The sequence below is a fragment of the Acipenser ruthenus genome, chromosome 41 (assembly GCF_902713425.1).
Source record: "Acipenser ruthenus chromosome 41, fAciRut3.2 maternal haplotype, whole genome shotgun sequence".
NCBI classification, from domain to species: domain Eukaryota; kingdom Metazoa; phylum Chordata; class Actinopteri; order Acipenseriformes; family Acipenseridae; genus Acipenser; species Acipenser ruthenus.
In genome coordinates, this window is record NC_081229.1 from 10,186,534 (window position 1) to 10,204,037 (window position 17,504).

Consider the following 17,504-nt stretch of genomic DNA (forward strand, 5'->3'; position numbering starts at 1 on the left):
ATCCAGGGCGACTTACAATTGTTACACATTATTTTTTACATGCAATTACCCGTTTATGCAGTTGGGTTTTTACTGGAGCAATCTAGGTAAAGTACCTTGCTCAAGGGTACAACAGCAGTGTCCCCCACTGGGGATTGAACCCACGACCCTCCGGTCAAGAGTCCAGAGCCCTGACCACTACTCCACACTGCTGCCCTATATAGGAATATATGAATCACTGTATATCCCCTATAAAATAAATAAACACAATCTATATTATTATTATTATTATTATTATTATTATTATTATTATTATTTATTATTATTATTATTATTATTATTATTTATTTCTTAGCAGACGTCCTTATCCAGGGCGACTTACAATCGTAAGCAAATACATTAATCGTAAGTGTTACAATACAAGTCATACAATAAGAGCAAGAAATACAATAATTTTTGTTCAAGTGTGACAAACCACAATTCAATAATACAGCAGATAATAGTGATAGTTACATCAGGATATGATTAAATAGTGATAGTTACATCAGGATATGATTAAATACAAAGTACTACAGATTAAACACTTGGCAGATTACAGTATATATATAGTGTCCAACAGATTCATAGTTTAGTATAGTGTGCCTGTAGTTTACTAATTCCATTCATTAGCTTGCCTGTGTGTGTGTCTGTGTGTCTGTCTGTCAAAGTGTATATTCTCCAATGCATCTCATGTGTAAAGTACAGGTGCTCACTGTCTATAGTGAAGTTGAGTTTTCTGTAGGATTGCATTTCAGTAATTCTTGGCATGCAATCGACACACTAAATTAATTGTGCTAATTAGAAAAGACACGACTGTCACCTCTGTGGATTTTAATTAAACGAACGAGGCAGTTAATTAGACGCTGATTTCCTCGGCTCACAGCGAGCTGGCTCGGGCGGCAGTCTCAATGCTTCTAAGTGCTGTTACTCTGTTACTGCGTTTTTCAAATGTTTGGATCAGTCTGTGTTGAGGAACTTTCACCTGACTTCAGCAGCTGATCCTCAGACCTGTTACCTGCCATAGACACATGCAACACAGGCTAGATTAGTAAAGACTGGTTAGAGCCTGCCATAGACACATGCAACACAGGCTAGATTAGTAAAGACTGGTTAGAGCCTGCCATAGACACATGCAACACAGGCTAGATTAGTAAAGACTGGTTATAGCCTGCCATAGACACATGCAACACAGACTAGATCAGTAAACACTGGTTAGAGCCTGCCATAGACACATGCAACACAGGCTAGATTAGTAAAGACAGGCTAGAGCCTGCCATAGACACATGCAACACAGACTAGATTAGTAAAGACTGGTTAGAGCCTGCCATAGACACATGCAACACAGGCTAGATTAGTAAAGACTGGTTAGAGCCTGCCATAGACACATGCAACACAGGCTAGATCAGTAAAGACTGGTTAGAGCCTGCCATAGACACATGCAACACAGGCTAGATTAGTAAAGACTGGTTAGAGCCTGCCATAGACACATGCAACACAGGCTAGATTAGTAAAGACTGGTTAGAGCCTACCATAGACACATGCAACACAGGCTAGATTAGTAAAGACTGGTTATAGCCTGCCATAGACACATGCAACACAGGCTAGATCAGTAAACACTGGCTAGAGCCTGCCATAGACACATGCAACACAGGCTAGATTAGTAAAGACTGGTTATAGCCTGCCATAGACACATGCAACACAGGCTAGATCAGTAAACACTGGTTAGAGCCTGCCATAGACACATGCAACACAGGCTAGATCAGTAAAGACTAGTTAGAGCCTGCCATAGACACATGCAACACAGGCTATATCAGTAAACACTGGTTAGAGCTGAACAGCAGTTGTTAACACAGATTAGAAAATAAAAACGCAGCATCAGAGTGATTACAATGAGAACCGCATGCAAACATTATAAAAAGTGTGTGTGTCTGTGGTGTGGTGTAGTGTGGTGTGTGTGTGTGTGTGTGTGTGTGTGTCTGTGGTGTGGTGTAGTGTGGTGTGTGTGTGTGTGTGTGTGTGTGTGTGTGTGTGTCTGTGGTGTGGTGTAGTGTGGTGTGTGTGTGTGTGTGTGTGTGTGTGTGTGTGTGTGTGTGTGTGTGTGTCTATGTGTGTGTGTCTGTGGTGTGGTGTAGTTTGGTTTAGTGTGATGGGGGGGGGGCACATTTTTTTAAATATGGAAATGAAATTCCAAGCTGCTTAGTCTTACAGTGTTTTCAAACACTCAAACATTTTTCATAAATAGAGATGAAGGATCAGCAGGGCTTTTATTTCACAAGCCTCAATTAAACATGCATTGCGCCCTGTGTGTAGTGTCTCATGCAGGAGATCTGTTCTACTGTGTGAACATATTGGATTGTAACACAGTGTAATAGAGAGTCTGAGCACTGTGTGTGTGTGTATGTGTGTGTGAGAGTGTGTGAACAGGGACCCAGACGGGGGATGGAGGGGGTGAGAGAGGGGGAGGGGGTGTGTATTGTGTTTTAAATATTTGACTCTCTATATAAGACTCTGCATTTGTCATAACTTCACTTCCTGTTTGGAAATCCCCAAAAACAGGAAGTACAAAAAAAAACCCAACAACCTGCAAAAACAACTCGATGAGAAAAAAAAAAAAAAAAACACTTTCCTCTCCCTCCCTCTCACCTCCCCCTGCTCTCCCTCTCCCTCTCACCTCTCCCCTTCTCTCCCTCTCCCTCCCTCTCACCTCACCTCTCCCTCCTCTCACCTCTCCCCTTCTCTCCCTCTCACCTCTCCCCTTCTCTCCCTCTCCCTCCTCTCACCTTCTCTCCCTCTCCCTCCCTCTCACCTCTCCCCCTGCTCTCCCTCTCCCTCCCTCTCACCTTCTCTCTCTCTCCCTCCCTCTCACCTCTCCCCTGCTCTCCCTCTCCCTCCCTCCCTCTCACCTTCTCTCCCTCTCCCTCCCTCTCACCTCTCCCCTTCTCCCTCCCTCTCACCTCTCCCCTTCTCTCCCTCTCCCTCCCTCTCACCTCTCCCCTTCTCTCCCTCTCCCTCCCTCTCACCTCTCCCCTTCTCTCCCTCTCCCTCTCCCTCCCTCTCACCTTCTCTCCCTCTCCCTCCCTCTCACCTCTCCCCTGCTCTCCCTCTCCCTCCCTCTCACCTCTCCCCTTCTCTCCCTCTCCCTCCCTCTCACCTCTCCTCTCCCTCTCCCTCCCTCTCATCTCTCCCCTGCTCTCCCTCTCCCTCCTCTCCCTCTCCCCTGCTCTCCCCTCCCCTTTCTCCCTTTCCCCTATAAACAATCAAATCTGAACACAGGAGAGAGAAATGGGGATGAGGAGGGAGAGGCTGGGGGAGGGGGAGAGCAGTATGGAGGAGAGCAGTCCTGCAGACTAGCTAAGTCTGTGACATCACAAACAGCACTGTCTGGTGTGGGGAGGAAGTGGTTAAAGAAACTGTCACAGATGCAGAGAGAGAGAGAGAGAGAAAGCAGGGGAGAGAGGGGGGGTATTTGTTATTTGATAAAATAGAGGAAGCTATTACACTCTCTGACATTATTATTATTATTATTTATTTCTTAGCAGACGCCCTTATCCAGGGCGACTTACAATTGTTACAAGATATCACATTATACATTATTTCACATTATACAGATATCACATTATTTTTACATACAATTACCCATATATACAGTTGGGTTTTTACTGGAGCAATCTAGGTAAAGTACCTTGCTCAAGGGTACAACAGCAGTGTCCTCCACTGGGGATTGAACCCACAACCCTCCGGTCAAGAGTCCAGAGCCCTAACCACTACTCCACACTGCTGCCCGACATGCAGAGGACCAATCTCTCTGATAAACATAGGCTGTAAAATACCTGCGATACTCTTACCGGGCTGATATCAGTGAGGACAGGGACATAGTAGCATAGGAAGTGATGCTGGATCATCTCAACCTGAACTCAGAGACAGGTTAATACAGGCAGTGAGGCTGGATCATCTCAACCTGAACTCAGAGACAGGTTAATACAGGCAGTGAGGCTGGATCATCTCAACCTGAACTCAGAGACAGGTTAATACAGGCAGTGAGGCTGGATCATCTCAACCTGAACTCAGAGACAGGTTAATACAGGCAGTGAGGCTGGATCATCTCAACCTGAACTCAGAGACAGGTTAATACAGGCAGTGAGGCTGGATCATCTCAACCTGAACTCAGGGACAGGTTAATACAGGAAGTGAGGCTGGATCATCTCAACCTGAACTCAGAGACAGGTTAATACAGGCAGTGAGGCTGGATCATCTCAACCTGAACTCAGAGACAGGTTAATACAGGCAGTGAGGCTGGATCATCTCAACCTGAACTCAGGGACAGGTTAATACAGGAAGTGAGGCTGGATCATCTCAACCTGAACTCAGAGACAGGTTAATACAGGCAGTGAGGCTGGATCATCTCAACCTGAACTCAGAGACAGGTTAATACAGGCAGTGAGGCTGGATCATCTCAACCTGAACTCAGAGACAGGTTAATACAGGCAGTGAGGCTGGATCATCTCAACCTGAACTCAGAGACAGGTTAATACAGGCAGTGAGGCTGGATCATCTCAACCTGAACTCAGAGACAGGTTAATACAGGCAGTGAGGCTGGATCATCTCAACCTGAACTCAGAGACAGGTTAATACAGGCAGTGAGGCTGGATCATCTCAACCTGAACTCAGAGACAGGTTAATACAGGCAGTGAGGCTGGATCATCTCAACCTGAACTCAGAGACAGGTTAATACAGGCAGTGAGGCTGGATCATCTCAACCTGAACTCAGAGACAGGTTAATACAGGCAGTGATGTTTATTTTTACAGTTTAAACACATTGTATCTATTTTTAAATATGTTTTCCACATATTCCTTATTAGACTGTTTTTAATGTAATGATCTAAGTGTTTTCAGTTTTGTGTGTGTGTGTGACATGCCTTGGGATCCTGATACAAACGTATTTTCTTGTGTTTGTCTTTGCTTTGTCTTGTTCAGTGTTGAGAGATTTTTGTAAGAACATTTGATTGATTTGATTCTGACTGTAGAGAAACTCACTTATCAGTTGAAACTAGTTTATCACTCAGGAGCTTCCGTGGGAACTCTCCCTCTCTCTTAAACACAGCATGGAATTAAATGTTTGAATGAACTCCTGTAATCTCCCCTGGATATTGTATTGTGTTAAAAGAGGGGGAAGAAAGACACACACACACACACACACACTGAGACACACACACTGAGACACACATACACACTGACACACACACACACTGACACACACTGACACACACACACACACTGAGACACACATACACACTGACACACACACACACTGAGACACACACACTGAGACACACATACACACTGACACACACACACACTGACACACACTGACACACACACACACACTGAGACACACATACACACTGACACACACACACACTGAGACACACACACACACTGAGACACACATACACACTGACACACACACACTGAGACACACATACACACTGACACAAACACACACACTGACACACACACACTGAGACAGACACATACACACACACACTGACACACACACACTGACACACACACACTGAGACAGACACACACACACACACACTGAGACAGACACACACACACACTGAGACACACATACACACTGACACACACACACACTGAGACAGACACACACATACACACACTGATACACACACTGAGACAGACACATACACACTGACACACACACACTGACACACACACACTGAGACAGACACACACACTGACACACACACTGAGACAGACACACACACACACACTGAGACACACATACACACTGAGACAGACACACACTGACACACACACACACACACACTGACACACACACACTGAGACAGACACACACTGACACACACACACACTGACACACACACACTGAGACACACATACACACTGACACACACACACTGAGACACACATACACACTGACACACACACACACACACAGACACACTGAGACACACAGACACACACACACTGACACACACACACACTGACACACACACACACTGAGACACACAGACACATACACACTGACACACACACACACTGACACACAGACACTGAGACACACACACACACTGACACACACACACTGGCACACACACACTGAGACACACACACACTCTCACACACGCCCACACTGACAGACCGGATGAGCTCTCCTCTATGCCTGTGCATTGCTCTCACATCAAACCACTTCTTCATTTTTTTTTAATTATGCTAATCTGCCTCTGACACACACACCACACTCACATCACTCTCTCTACGCTGTCTCTGACACACTCACACACACACAAACACACACGCTGGCACCGAGTCTCCTGTCGTGAGATCACTTTTTCTCACTCTCTCACTCTCTCACTCTCTCTGTTTCTCTGCACCGCGCCATGCTGAAGCTGTTTGCTGGGACGGAAGCTCACTACACAGCCAGACCGAAAGGAGAAGCCATCTTCGAATGAGGTAGTGTACAAACTGCACAGGAAACAATGTAAGAGCATCAGGGCGAGCCAGCAAGCGAGACTCGGGCTCTTTACTTGAAATATATTCTGAAACATAATCCAAAATGCACTGAGTGGGGTCTTGAGTACATGTTCCTGTTTCTACTGGGTTAAGTTGAACTATTGTGAAAATATTCTCATTTCTATTAGTATTATTATAAGTATTCAATATATGCCTGTCATCCAGAACTATTGAACACTCAATAGTACTGAATTAGAAATATTAACAGAAACTGAATATATAGGGCAGCAGTGTGGAGTAGTGGTTAGGGCACTGGACTGGGACACTGCTGCTGTACCCTTGAGCAAGGTACTTTACCTAGATTGCTCTAGTAAAAACCCAACTGTATAAATGGGTAATTGTATGTAAAAATAATGTGATATCTTGTAACAATTGTAAGTCACCCTGGATAAGGGCGTCTGCTAAGAAAGAAAGAAATAATAATTCAATGGCAAGCATTTAGACCAGAATTCTTTCTCAGAAGGCATAGGAAAAGTTATTTTAATTTTATTGAAGATGCTGAGAAAGACTTTTAGTGCAAACGTTTGCCATTGAATTTACACTGAAGATACTGAGAAAGACTTCTAGTGCAAACGTTCCTCACTGAATTTACAGTGAAGTCACTGAGAAAGACTTTTAGTGGAAACGTTTCTCATTGAATTCATTAAGTTTCTTTTAGTGTTTCTGTTGAAGACACTGAGGGAGTTGAAACGTTTGTCGTTGACTTTCTGTTAGTATTTCTAAGTGTAACTCTCCTACCCTTTTGTTAAAAGGAGTTCACAGAAATCCTGACTGAGAAAGTGTGTTGAATTCCTCTCCCCTGATCACAAATGGAGATTAGATAAAGGGGCATTCAGAACAGAAAATAGGAGGCACTTTTTTACACAGAGAATTGTGAGGGTCTGGAACCAACTCCCAAGTAATGTTGTTGAAGCTGACACCCTGGGATCCTTCAAGAAGCTGCTTATCAGCACTGTTATCAGCACGGTTATCTTCACACAGGGGGAGAGAAGCTCCTCAGTGGGTCTGAATCACCCAGCTTCAAAGACTCATCTAACCAATGTTATGTTAATTAGGGAGCCAAAGCTTTTCTTGGTTAATCTAATCAATCGGAGATTTGGGTGAATTTCTCAGAGCTCTGTTTACTCTGCTCAAAGAGTGAAAGTGTTGAGCAGGGAGTCCAACATCTATACAAACAGTACAGGCCAGACACTCAAAGCTGTCATTAGAGCAATTGTTTTGGTCCGACAGGGAAAAAATAAAACAATAATGATTCTAAAACTAAGAAGAAAACAAACCCTCTAAATCTCTGCGCTTGTTTTGTGTCTGGGGACTTTTGTAGGTGAGTTTTTTGCCAAAAAATATACTGCTGATGATGCGTTGAGTAAATAAAGAGTTTTGAGGATCCAGCTCTCTGTGTTTACTGACAGGACATGGGAATAGACTGTAGCAGAAAAGACTTTTACTAAAACTAAACAGCTTGACTGAATGTTAGCAAAGATATTTAAAACAAGAGAAAGAATCCGAGAGGAGGTTTTGGCAGACTGCTCTGAGACAGAGCTTCATCGTGTCTCTATCAGTAAGCATGCTGACTGCATTGGCCTCCATTAACATCCCTCCAGAGCCCACAACAGGACCCCTTAGAAAAGTGTACCACGCTAAATTAGAAATGTTCCCCTTTCCCCATGTCTATACTATGTCTAGTCTACACTGGTTTGCCATGTTTTCAATATCATTTACCACACTTTAAATTGCCAATCTATGCTCTACCATGCTTGCACTGTGTTTTATTACACTGTGCTGTGCTTGACTGTGGGGCACTTTTACATGGCTTTACTATACCTCTCTGTGCCTTACAATGGTTCCCTACGCTTAGGGCTTCTGTTTTGGGGTTTTATTAATTGTATTTTTCGGTGCTTAGTTTTAGCTATTTTCGAGTTTTATGTAAATCGTTTTTTGGTGGTTTTTTTCTACGAAGTTTCGTTTTTGATATACTGTATGAAATGAGTGTTTTCGGTTACTTTCCAAAATGCTTGAGCGTATTTTTTTCCTGTCAAAACATTACAGTAGTAACTCGACAGCACACTTAAGCTGTCCCTTCTTTCCTTTGCTGTCTTCCACAGTGAAATCCCTCTGGTCTCGGCACATTCTTCTGGGGTTTGTGTGTGGAGTCATTTTTGTATATTTCGCCACAATTCTGTTTTAAATCCTCCGTGTCTTAACTGTAATACAACTTGAAATCCCGCTAACAAGCCTCCATCCTGATTGTAATCTCGTTTTAAATCTGGCAAGCGGAGTCTCCAATAGAAATGCAGGAATGTGCTGTCACTCAGTAGTTGGGGCGGGTTTAAAGGATTGAGAACGAATCAATGATAGATGCAAGTCAAGAAGGCGGGACGTTGCCCAGCAGCACTGAGAAATGTATTTATTATTATTTTTGTAGTGTTTATTGGCTATCCACCGATTTCATTTTTTTTGTATCAGGTTTTATTGGTTAAAACCGAAAATCAGAAGCCCTACCTATGCTTTACTGTGCTGTCACTGTGCTATATTACACTGTGCTGTGCTTATACTGCTGGACACATGTATGAGGGTGCTGCTGATGAGTTCTAACAGGGACGTCTCCTCTCGCAGCGACCCTCAGAGTGACCCCTTGAACTCTCTGCTTGTTTCAGGTCGGGGGTCACAGGGTTGCACTGAGCACATGGAAGAGGAGGGTCAGAGGTCAGGGGTCACAGGGCTAGGCCCTGCCCTGTCCGGAGTGGAGAGTGAGAGTGAGGCTGGGGGTGAAGACGGGTTACAGAGGGGGGATGCGGGTGTGAGCACAGGGGAGATAGGGGCAGAGGGAAAAGGGGGAGAGGGGGGGTTGGAGAAAGAGGGGGAGAAAGTGGGAGAAGGAGGGGGAGAGGGAGAAAGAGAGGAGCAGGGGTTGAGGGGAGAGAGAAATGGAGATGGAGAGGAAGGAGAGAGGGAGGGAGAGGGAGAAGGGGGGAGTGTAGAGAGGAGTGTCACAGAAAGAAGTGAGGTCAAACCTGCTCCAGAGATAGAGGTGGTTGACAGGAGTGTCCCTGAGAAGAGTGAGACAGAGGGTGAGAGCGCAGTCAAGGCAAGAGGGGGTGAGACAGGCAGTGAGGCACAAAGTGAAGGTGTCACACAGAGTAAGCTGCAGAGTGAGAGGCAGGGGGAAGGTGAAGGAGAGAGTGTCCTGGGGAGTGAGGCAGTGGGGGTGAGCTGTGAGGGGAGTGAGGCAGTGGGAGTGAGCTGTGAGGGGAGCGAGACAGTGGGGATGAGCTGTGAGGGGAGTGAGATGGGACCAGAGGTTGCAGAGAGAGACACAAGCCAGGTGAAGAGTGAGACTGAGAGGAAGGAGGAAGAGGAGGGGAGGGAGAGTGAAGGAGAGTCAGGGGGAGGGGCTGCGGGAGGAGCAGGAGGAAGGGCAGACGGAGGAGCGGTCAGTCCTGATTCTGCCGTGCCCCCCACTCACACTCTGCTTCCTAGAGCAGCCGAGCTCCAGGTAAGTGTAAAGTCTGTGTGTGTGTCTCAGTGTGTGTGTGTGTTTGATCAGTGTGTGTGTGTATCTGTGTGTGTGTATCTGTGTGTGTCTCTGTGTGTGTATCTGTGTGTGTCTCAGTGTTTGTGTCTGTGTGTGTGTGTGTATCTGTGTGTGTGTATCTTTATGTTTGTCTCAGTGTGTGTTTGTCTCAGTGTGTGTGTGTATCTGTGTGTGTGTATCTGTGTGTGTCTCAGTGTGTGTGTTTGTCTCAGTGTGTGTGTGTCTCTGTGTTTGTGTATCTGTGTGTGTCTCAGTGTTTGTGTCTCAGTGTGTGTGTGTGTCTCAGTGTGTGTGTGTCTCTGTGTGTGTGTCTCAGTGTGTGTGTGTTTGTCTCAGTGTGTGTGTGTCTCTGTGTGTGTGTCTCAGTGTTTGTGTCTCAGTGTGTGTGTGTGTCTCAGTGTGTGTGTGTCTCTGTGTGTGTGTCTCAGTGTGTGTGTGTTTGTCTCAGTGTGTGTGTGTCTCTGTGTGTGTGTATCAGTGTTTGTGTCTCAGTGTGTGTGTGTCTCTGTGTGTGTGTCTCAGTGTGTGTGTGTTTGTCTCAGTGTGTGTGTGTCTCTGTGTGTGTGTATCAGTGTTTGTGTCTCAGTGTGTGTGTGTCTCTGTGTGTGTGTATCTGTGTGTGTCTCAGTGTTTGTGTCTCTGTGTGTGTCTCAGCGTGTGTGTCTCGAATCTCCTCTCTTTCACTCTCCCTTCCATTCTCTATCCATTCTACTCTCCTAAGAAGTTGTAGTAGAGCATTCTCTTTCCCCCTCTCTCTCCCCCTCCCTCTCCGCGTCTCAGGCTCGCAGATTAACCCCTGACCTCCCGGAGAGCTTGTTTGAGTTGCTGTTCCAGTCTCAGGGTCGGCGCCTCAATGACCAGCGCTGCTCATTCCGGAGGGAGCGGGGGAGGGAGGGGCTGCAGAGAGGCTGGCAGTCCGAGCCGAGCACCCCCGTCGAGAAGCGCAGAGAAGGTCAGAGACACTCCCCTTTGTTTCGGAGTCATCGTGTTGGTCATTGCGTGTGTGTGTGGTGTTTCATTGTGCAGTTGTGTTTTGTTGTGTGTTTGTTATGTGGTTGTGTATTGCTGTGTTGTTGTGTATTGTGTGTAACGCTGTTTGGCTGTGTTGTGTATTCTGTGTAACGCTGTTTGGCTGTGTCGTTGTGTATTGTGTGTAACGCTGTTTGGCTGTGTCGTTGTGTATTGTGTGTAACGCTGTTTGGCTGTGTTGTTGTGTATTGTGTATAACGCTGTTTGGCTGTGTCGTTGTGTATTGTGTGTAACGCTGTTTGGCTGTGTCGTTGTGTATTGTGTGTAACGCTGTTTGGCTGTGTCGTTGTGTATTGTGTGTAACGCTGTTTGGCTGTGTTGTTGTGTATTGTGTGTAACGCTGTTTGGCTGTGTCGTTGTGTATTGTGTGTAACGCTGTTTGGCTGTGTTGTGTATTGTGTGTAACGCTGTTTGGCTGTGTTGTGTATTGTGTGTAACGCTGTTTGGCTGTGTGTTGTGTATTGTGTGTAACGCTGTTTGGCTGTGTCGTTGTGTATTGTGTGTAACGCTGTTTGGCTGTGTCGTTGTGTATTGTGTATAACGCTGTTTGGCTGTGTCGTTGTGTATTGTGTGTAACGCTGTTTGGCTGTGTTGTTGTGTATTGTGTGTAACGCTGTTTGGCTGTGTTGTTGTGTATTGTGTGTAACGCTGTTTGGCTGTGTGTTGTGTATTGTGTGTAACGCTGTTTGGCTGTGTCGTTGTGTATTGTGTGTAACGCTGTTTGGCTGTGTTGTTGTGTATTGTGTGTAACGCTGTTTGGCTGTGTCGTTGTGTATTGTGTATAACGCTGTTTGGCTGTGTCGTTGTGTATTGTGTGTAACGCTGTTTGGCTGTGTCGTTGTGTATTGTGTGTAACGCTGTTTGGCTGTGTTGTTGTGTATTGTGTGTAACGCTGTTTGGCTGTGTTGTGTATTGTGTGTAACGCTGTGTTGTTGTGTATTGTGTGTAACGCTGTTTGGCTGTGTCGTTGTGTATTGTGTGTTGTTGTGTATTGTGTGTAACGCTGTTTGGCTGTGTTGTTGTGTATTGTGTGTAATGCTGTTTGGCTGTGTTGTTGTGTATTGTGTGTAACGCTGTTTGGCTGTGTTGTGTATTGTGTGTAACGCTGTTTGGCTGTGTCGTTGTGTATTTTGTGTAACGCTGTTTGGCTGTGTTGTTGTGTATTGTGTGTAACGCTGTTTGGCTGTGTTGTGTATTCTGTGTAACGCTGTTTGGCTGTGTTGTTGTGTATTGTGTATAACGCTGTTTGGCTGTGTCGTTGTGTATTGTGTGTAACGCTGTTTGGCTGTGTCGTTGTGTATTGTGTATAACGCTGTTTGGCTGTGTCGTTGTGTATTGTGTGTAACGCTGTTTGGCTGTGTCGTTGTGTATTGTGTGTAACGCTGTTTGGCTGTGTCGTTGTGTATTGTGTGTAACGCTGTTTGGCTGTGTTGTTGTGTATTGTGTGTAACGCTGTTTGGCTGTGTTGTTGTGTATTGTGTATAACGCTGTTTGGCTGTGTCGTTGTGTATTGTGTGTAACGCTGTTTGGCTGTGTCGTTGTGTATTGTGTGTAACGCTGTTTGGCTGTGTCGTTGTGTATTGTGTGTAACGCTGTTTGGCTGTGTTGTTGTGTATTGTGTGTAACGCTGTTTGGCTGTGTTGTTGTGTATTGTGTATAACGCTGTTTGGCTGTGTCGTTGTGTATTGTGTGTAACGCTGTTTGGCTGTGTCGTTGTGTATTGTGTGTAACGCTGTTTGGCTGTGTTGTTGTGTATTGTGTGTAATGCTGTTTGGCTGTGTCGTTGTGTATTGTGTGTAACGCTGTTTGGCTGTGTTGTGTATTGTGTGTAACGCTGTTTGGCTGTGTTGTGTATTGTGTGTAACGCTGTTTGGCTGTGTGTTGTGTATTGTGTGTAACGCTGTTTGGCTGTGTTGTTGTGTATTGTGTGTAACGCTGTTTGGCTGTGTTGTTGTGTATTGTGTGTAACGCTGTTTGGCTGTGTTGTTGTGTATTGTGTATAACGCTGTTTGGCTGTGTCGTTGTGTATTGTGTGTAACGCTGTTTGGCTGTGTTGTTGTGTATTGTGTGTAACGCTGTTTGGCTGTGTTGTGTATTGTGTGTAACGCTGTGTTGTTGTGTATTGTGTGTAACGCTGTTTGGCTGTGTCGTTGTGTATTGTGTGTTGTTGTGTATTGTGTGTAACGCTGTTTGGCTGTGTTGTTGTGTATTGTGTGTAATGCTGTTTGGCTGTGTTGTTGTGTATTGTGTGTAACGCTGTTTGGCTGTGTTGTGTATTGTGTGTAACGCTGTTTGGCTGTGTCGTTGTGTATTTTGTGTAACGCTGTTTGGCTGTGTTGTTGTGTATTGTGTGTAACGCTGTTTGGCTGTGTTGTTGTGTATTGTGTGTAACGCTGTTTGGCTGTGTTGTTGTGTATTGTGTGTAACGCTGTTTGGCTGTGTTGTGTATTGTGTGTAACGCTGTGTTGTTGTGTATTGTGTGTAACGCTGTTTGGCTGTGTCGTTGTGTATTGTGTGTAACGCTGTTTGGCTGTGTTGTTGTGTATTGTGTGTAACGCTGTTTGGCTGTGTTGTGTATTGTGTGTAACGCTGTGTTGTTGTGTATTGTGTGTAACGCTGTTTGGCTGTGTCGTTGTGTATTGTGTGTAACGTTGTTTGGCTGTGTTGTTGTGTATTGTGTGTAACGCTGTTTGGCTGTGTCGTTGTGTATTGTGTGTAATGCTGTTTGGCTGTGTTGTTGTGTATTGTGTGTAACGCTGTTTGGCTGTGTTGTTGTGTATTGTGTGTAATGCTGTTTGGCTGTGTCGTTGTGTATTGTGTGTAACGCTGTTTGGCTGTGTTGTGTATTGTGTGTAACGCTGTTTGGCTGTGTTGTTGTGTATTGTGTGTAACGCTGTTTGGCTGTGTTGTGTATTGTGTGTAACACTGTTTGGCTGTGTTGTTGTGTATTGTGTGTAACGCTGTTTGGCTGTGTCGTTGTGTATTGTGTGTAACGCTGTTTGCCAAACGCTGTTTGGCTGTGTCGTTGTGTATTGTGTGTAACGCTGTTTGGCTGTGTTGTGTATTGTGTGTAACGCTGTGTTGTTGTGTATTGTGTGTAACGCTGTTTGGCTGTGTTGTGTGTAACGCTGTTTGGCTGTGTCGTTGTGTATTGTGTGTAACGCTGTTTGGCTGTGTTGTTGTGTATTGTGTGTAACGCTGTTTGGCTGTGTTGTGTATTGTGTGTAACGCTGTGTTGTTGTGTATTGTGTGTAACGCTGTTTGGCTGTGTCGTTGTGTATTGTGTGTAATGCTGTTTGTTATGTGGTTGTGTATTGTGTGTAACGCTGTTTGGCTGTGTTGTTGTGTATTGTGTGTAACGCTGTTTGGCTGTGTCGTTGTGTATTTTGTGTAACGCTGTTTGGCTGTGTCGTTGTGTATTTTGTGTAACGCTGTTTGGCTGTGTCGTTGTGTATTGTGTGTAACGCTGTTTGGCTGTGTCGTTGTGTATTGTGTGTAACGCTGTTTTGCTGTGTCGTTGTGTATTGTGTGTAACGTTGTTTGGCTGTGTCGTTGTGTATTCTGTGTAACGCTGTTTGGCTGTGTCGTTGTGTATTGTGTGTAACGCTGTTTGGCTGTGTCGTTGTGTATTGTGTGTAATGCTGTTTGGCTGTGTCGTTGTGTATTGTGTGTAACGCTGTTTGGCTGTGTTGTTGTGTATTGTGTGTAACGCTGTTTGGCTGTGTTGTTGTGTATTGTGTGTAACGCTGTTTGGCTGTGTCGTTGTGTATTGTGTGTAACGCTGTGTTGTTGTGTATTGTGTGTAATGCTGTTTGGCTGTGTCGTTGTGTATTGTGTGTAACGCTGTTTGGCTGTGTCGTTGTGTATTGTGTGTAACACTGTTTGGCTGTGTTGTTGTGTATTGTGTGTAACGCTGTTTGGCTGTGTTGTTGTGTATTGTGTGTAACGCTGTTTGGCTGTGTCGTTGTGTATTGTGTGTAACGCTGTGTTGTTGTGTATTGTGTGTAATGCTGTTTGGCTGTGTCGTTGTGTATTGTGTGTAACGCTGTTTGGCTGTGTCGTTGTGTATTGTGTGTAACACTGTTTGGCTGTGTTGTTGTGTATTGTGTGTAACGCTGTTTGGCTGTGTCGTTGTGTATTGTGTGTAACGCTGTGTTGTTGTGTATTGTGTGTAATGCTGTTTGGCTGTGTCGTTGTGTATTGTGTGTAACGCTGTTTGGCTGTGTCGTTGTGTATTGTGTGTAACACTGTTTGGCTGTGTTGTTGTGTATTGTGTGTAACGCTGTTTGGCTGTGTTGTTGTGTATTGTGTGTAACGCTGTTTGGCTGTGTCGTTGTGTATTGTGTGTAACGCTGTGTTGTTGTGTATTGTGTGTAATGCTGTTTGGCTGTGTCGTTGTGTATTGTGTGTAACGCTGTGTTGTTGTGTATTGTGTGTAACGCTGTTTGGCTGTGTTGTTGTGTATTGTGTGTAATGCTGTTTGGCTGTGTCGTTGTGTATTGTGTGTAACGCTGTTCGTTCTTGCAGTCTTCTTCTCCTCGATGACCTCGCTGCAGACGGAGGAGTTCTTCGAGATGGTGGCAAACTCGCAGGGGCGTCGCCTGGACAACCAGAGGGCGGAGCTACAGGAGCCCCCTCCCCCCTCCGCCCCAGCCTGTGAGAACGAGGCCACCGTAGAAGGGGCGGGGTCAGAGGAAGCGCCAAATTTGGGTGTGACAGAGGGTGGAGCTGAGAAGAAAGCTGCAAATGAGGAATTGTACAGCATGATCCTGTCCTATCAGGTACCCTCACTTCCTATCACACTCCCTCCCTCTCTCCCTGTCTCCCCCCTCTCTTTCTATCACTTCCTATCACACAATATTACTCTCTTACACAGATTCCCTCCCCCTCGATCACACTTCCTCATCCTCTCGCTCTCTCTCAGGTGCAGGGTCGTATTGATGAGCAGCGCTCCCGTCCCCCTGGCCCGGTCGATGATGAGGGGTTCTTCTCTCTGCTGCTCCGGGTTCAAGGAGGGCGAATGGAGGAGCAGAGGGTGGAGCTTCCAGAAGGACTCCTGCGTAGGGTCAACTCCCACTGATCCACTTCCTGTCTGGAGACACACCCACTTCCGGTCTGAAAACAACATAACTTCCTGTATGGAGACACATCACTTCCTGCCTGAGAACACACTTCCTGTAAAAACACTTTCTGTATAGATATATTTACATTTCCTGTCTGGAGGAACACCCACCTCCTGTCTGAAAACGCGCTCACTTCCTGTCTGCTCCTCTTATTGTCTGGAGATCCTCACAATCCCTTTTGGGGAAACCAGGAGATCCACTTCCTGTGTGGAATATACTTCACTTCCTCTGAGCATTATTTCTCATGAGTCTGACTTTCTGTGAAAAAAAGTGTAACTTCCTGTAACATACACTTTGAAAGTGACTTCCTGTGGCATGTACCTCATTTCCTGCGGTATATTTGCAGTGATGTCGAAAGAAACAGTGACTCAGTATTTCTTAATGAAACGGTTATTTTTAATATTGCTTTCTCTACAACCTGTGTGATTATTGTGTGTGTAAGTGAAAAGATTTGTAAAAAATGAGGCAAAATTAACAAAATACAATTTTAATAATTATTACTCATTAATCTGTCCAGTCCTTGTCTCTTGTGGTACAAGACTACTGTCTGTCTCCTCACTAAGCTAATAGAAGTGTCCAATCAAACCCCCCCTTTCCCTGTCTCTAATGGTACAAGACTACTGTCTGTCTCCCGGTCGTTCATACTGGTGAAATTCAGGAAATTCAGTATAAAGCCTGAGCTCAGCTGATGTGTTGTCCCGTTTGCTGATCAAAATTGAGTCAAGGTGTCATTTCTGGATGAATGAGCACTTTCAGCTTAGGACAGCCAGAGAAACTGAAACATATCCCTAAAGCACTGTCCTTTAACTGGAGGGTAAAACCATGCTACTGATGAAGAGCTGAAACCTTTTGAGCACCTCGCCTGTAGTTGTTCTTGGTGACCTGGTTTAGATGCTAAAATACAGCACTTGGTAAGCCAGTGTGAGATCTGCCAAAATAAGCGGAACACGCCTGCGACAGCACCGCTCCCTACATGAGTGTGTCCAGCAAGACTGTGGCAAAAGCTTCACATTGAGAAAGCAGAGCAAAGATCCTTAGTCCTGATTGATTCTCATTCTAGAAGGTCTGAAGTAGTGCCTACATTGAACACTACTGCTGAGAACACCATTGAGATCCTGTGAAATCACTACTGCTGAGAACACCATTGAGATCCTGAACACTACTGCTGAGAACACCATTGAGATCCTGAACACTACTGCTGAGAACACCATTGAGATCCTGAACACTACTGCTGAGAACACCAT

General features: G+C 45.2%; 2 protein-coding genes across 2 annotated transcripts in view; one reads left to right on the top strand and one right to left on the bottom strand.

The window, feature by feature from the left end:
* LOC117968424 (C-type mannose receptor 2-like) overlaps positions 1 to 17,504 on the bottom strand; it is a 242,708-nt gene that overhangs the window by 168,104 nt on the left and 57,100 nt on the right. The gene's annotated exons all lie outside the window — the stretch shown is intronic.
* On the top strand, positions 6,232 to 16,764 carry LOC117971648 (chloride intracellular channel protein 6-like). Its single transcript, XM_059010558.1, has 5 exons — positions 6,232 to 6,516; positions 9,231 to 10,069; positions 10,889 to 11,060; positions 15,665 to 15,918; positions 16,062 to 16,764. Exons 2-5 carry the CDS (start codon positions 9,260 to 9,262, stop codon positions 16,215 to 16,217), a joined length of 1,392 nt encoding a protein of 463 aa, XP_058866541.1. The 5' UTR covers positions 6,232 to 6,516; positions 9,231 to 9,259; the 3' UTR covers positions 16,218 to 16,764.

Excerpts from the sequence above, each read along its gene's own strand:
- LOC117971648 (XM_059010558.1), top strand. The coding sequence starts at position 9,260 with ATGGAAGAGGAGGGTCAGAGGTCAGGGGTCACAGGGCTAGGCCCTGCC. Across the intron at positions 10,070-10,888 it reads CTAGAGCAGCCGAGCTCCAG|GCTCGCAGATTAACCCCTGA; the intron begins GTAAGTGTAAAG and ends TCCGCGTCTCAG. Across the intron at positions 11,061-15,664 it reads CGTCGAGAAGCGCAGAGAAG|TCTTCTTCTCCTCGATGACC; the intron begins GTCAGAGACACT and ends TCGTTCTTGCAG.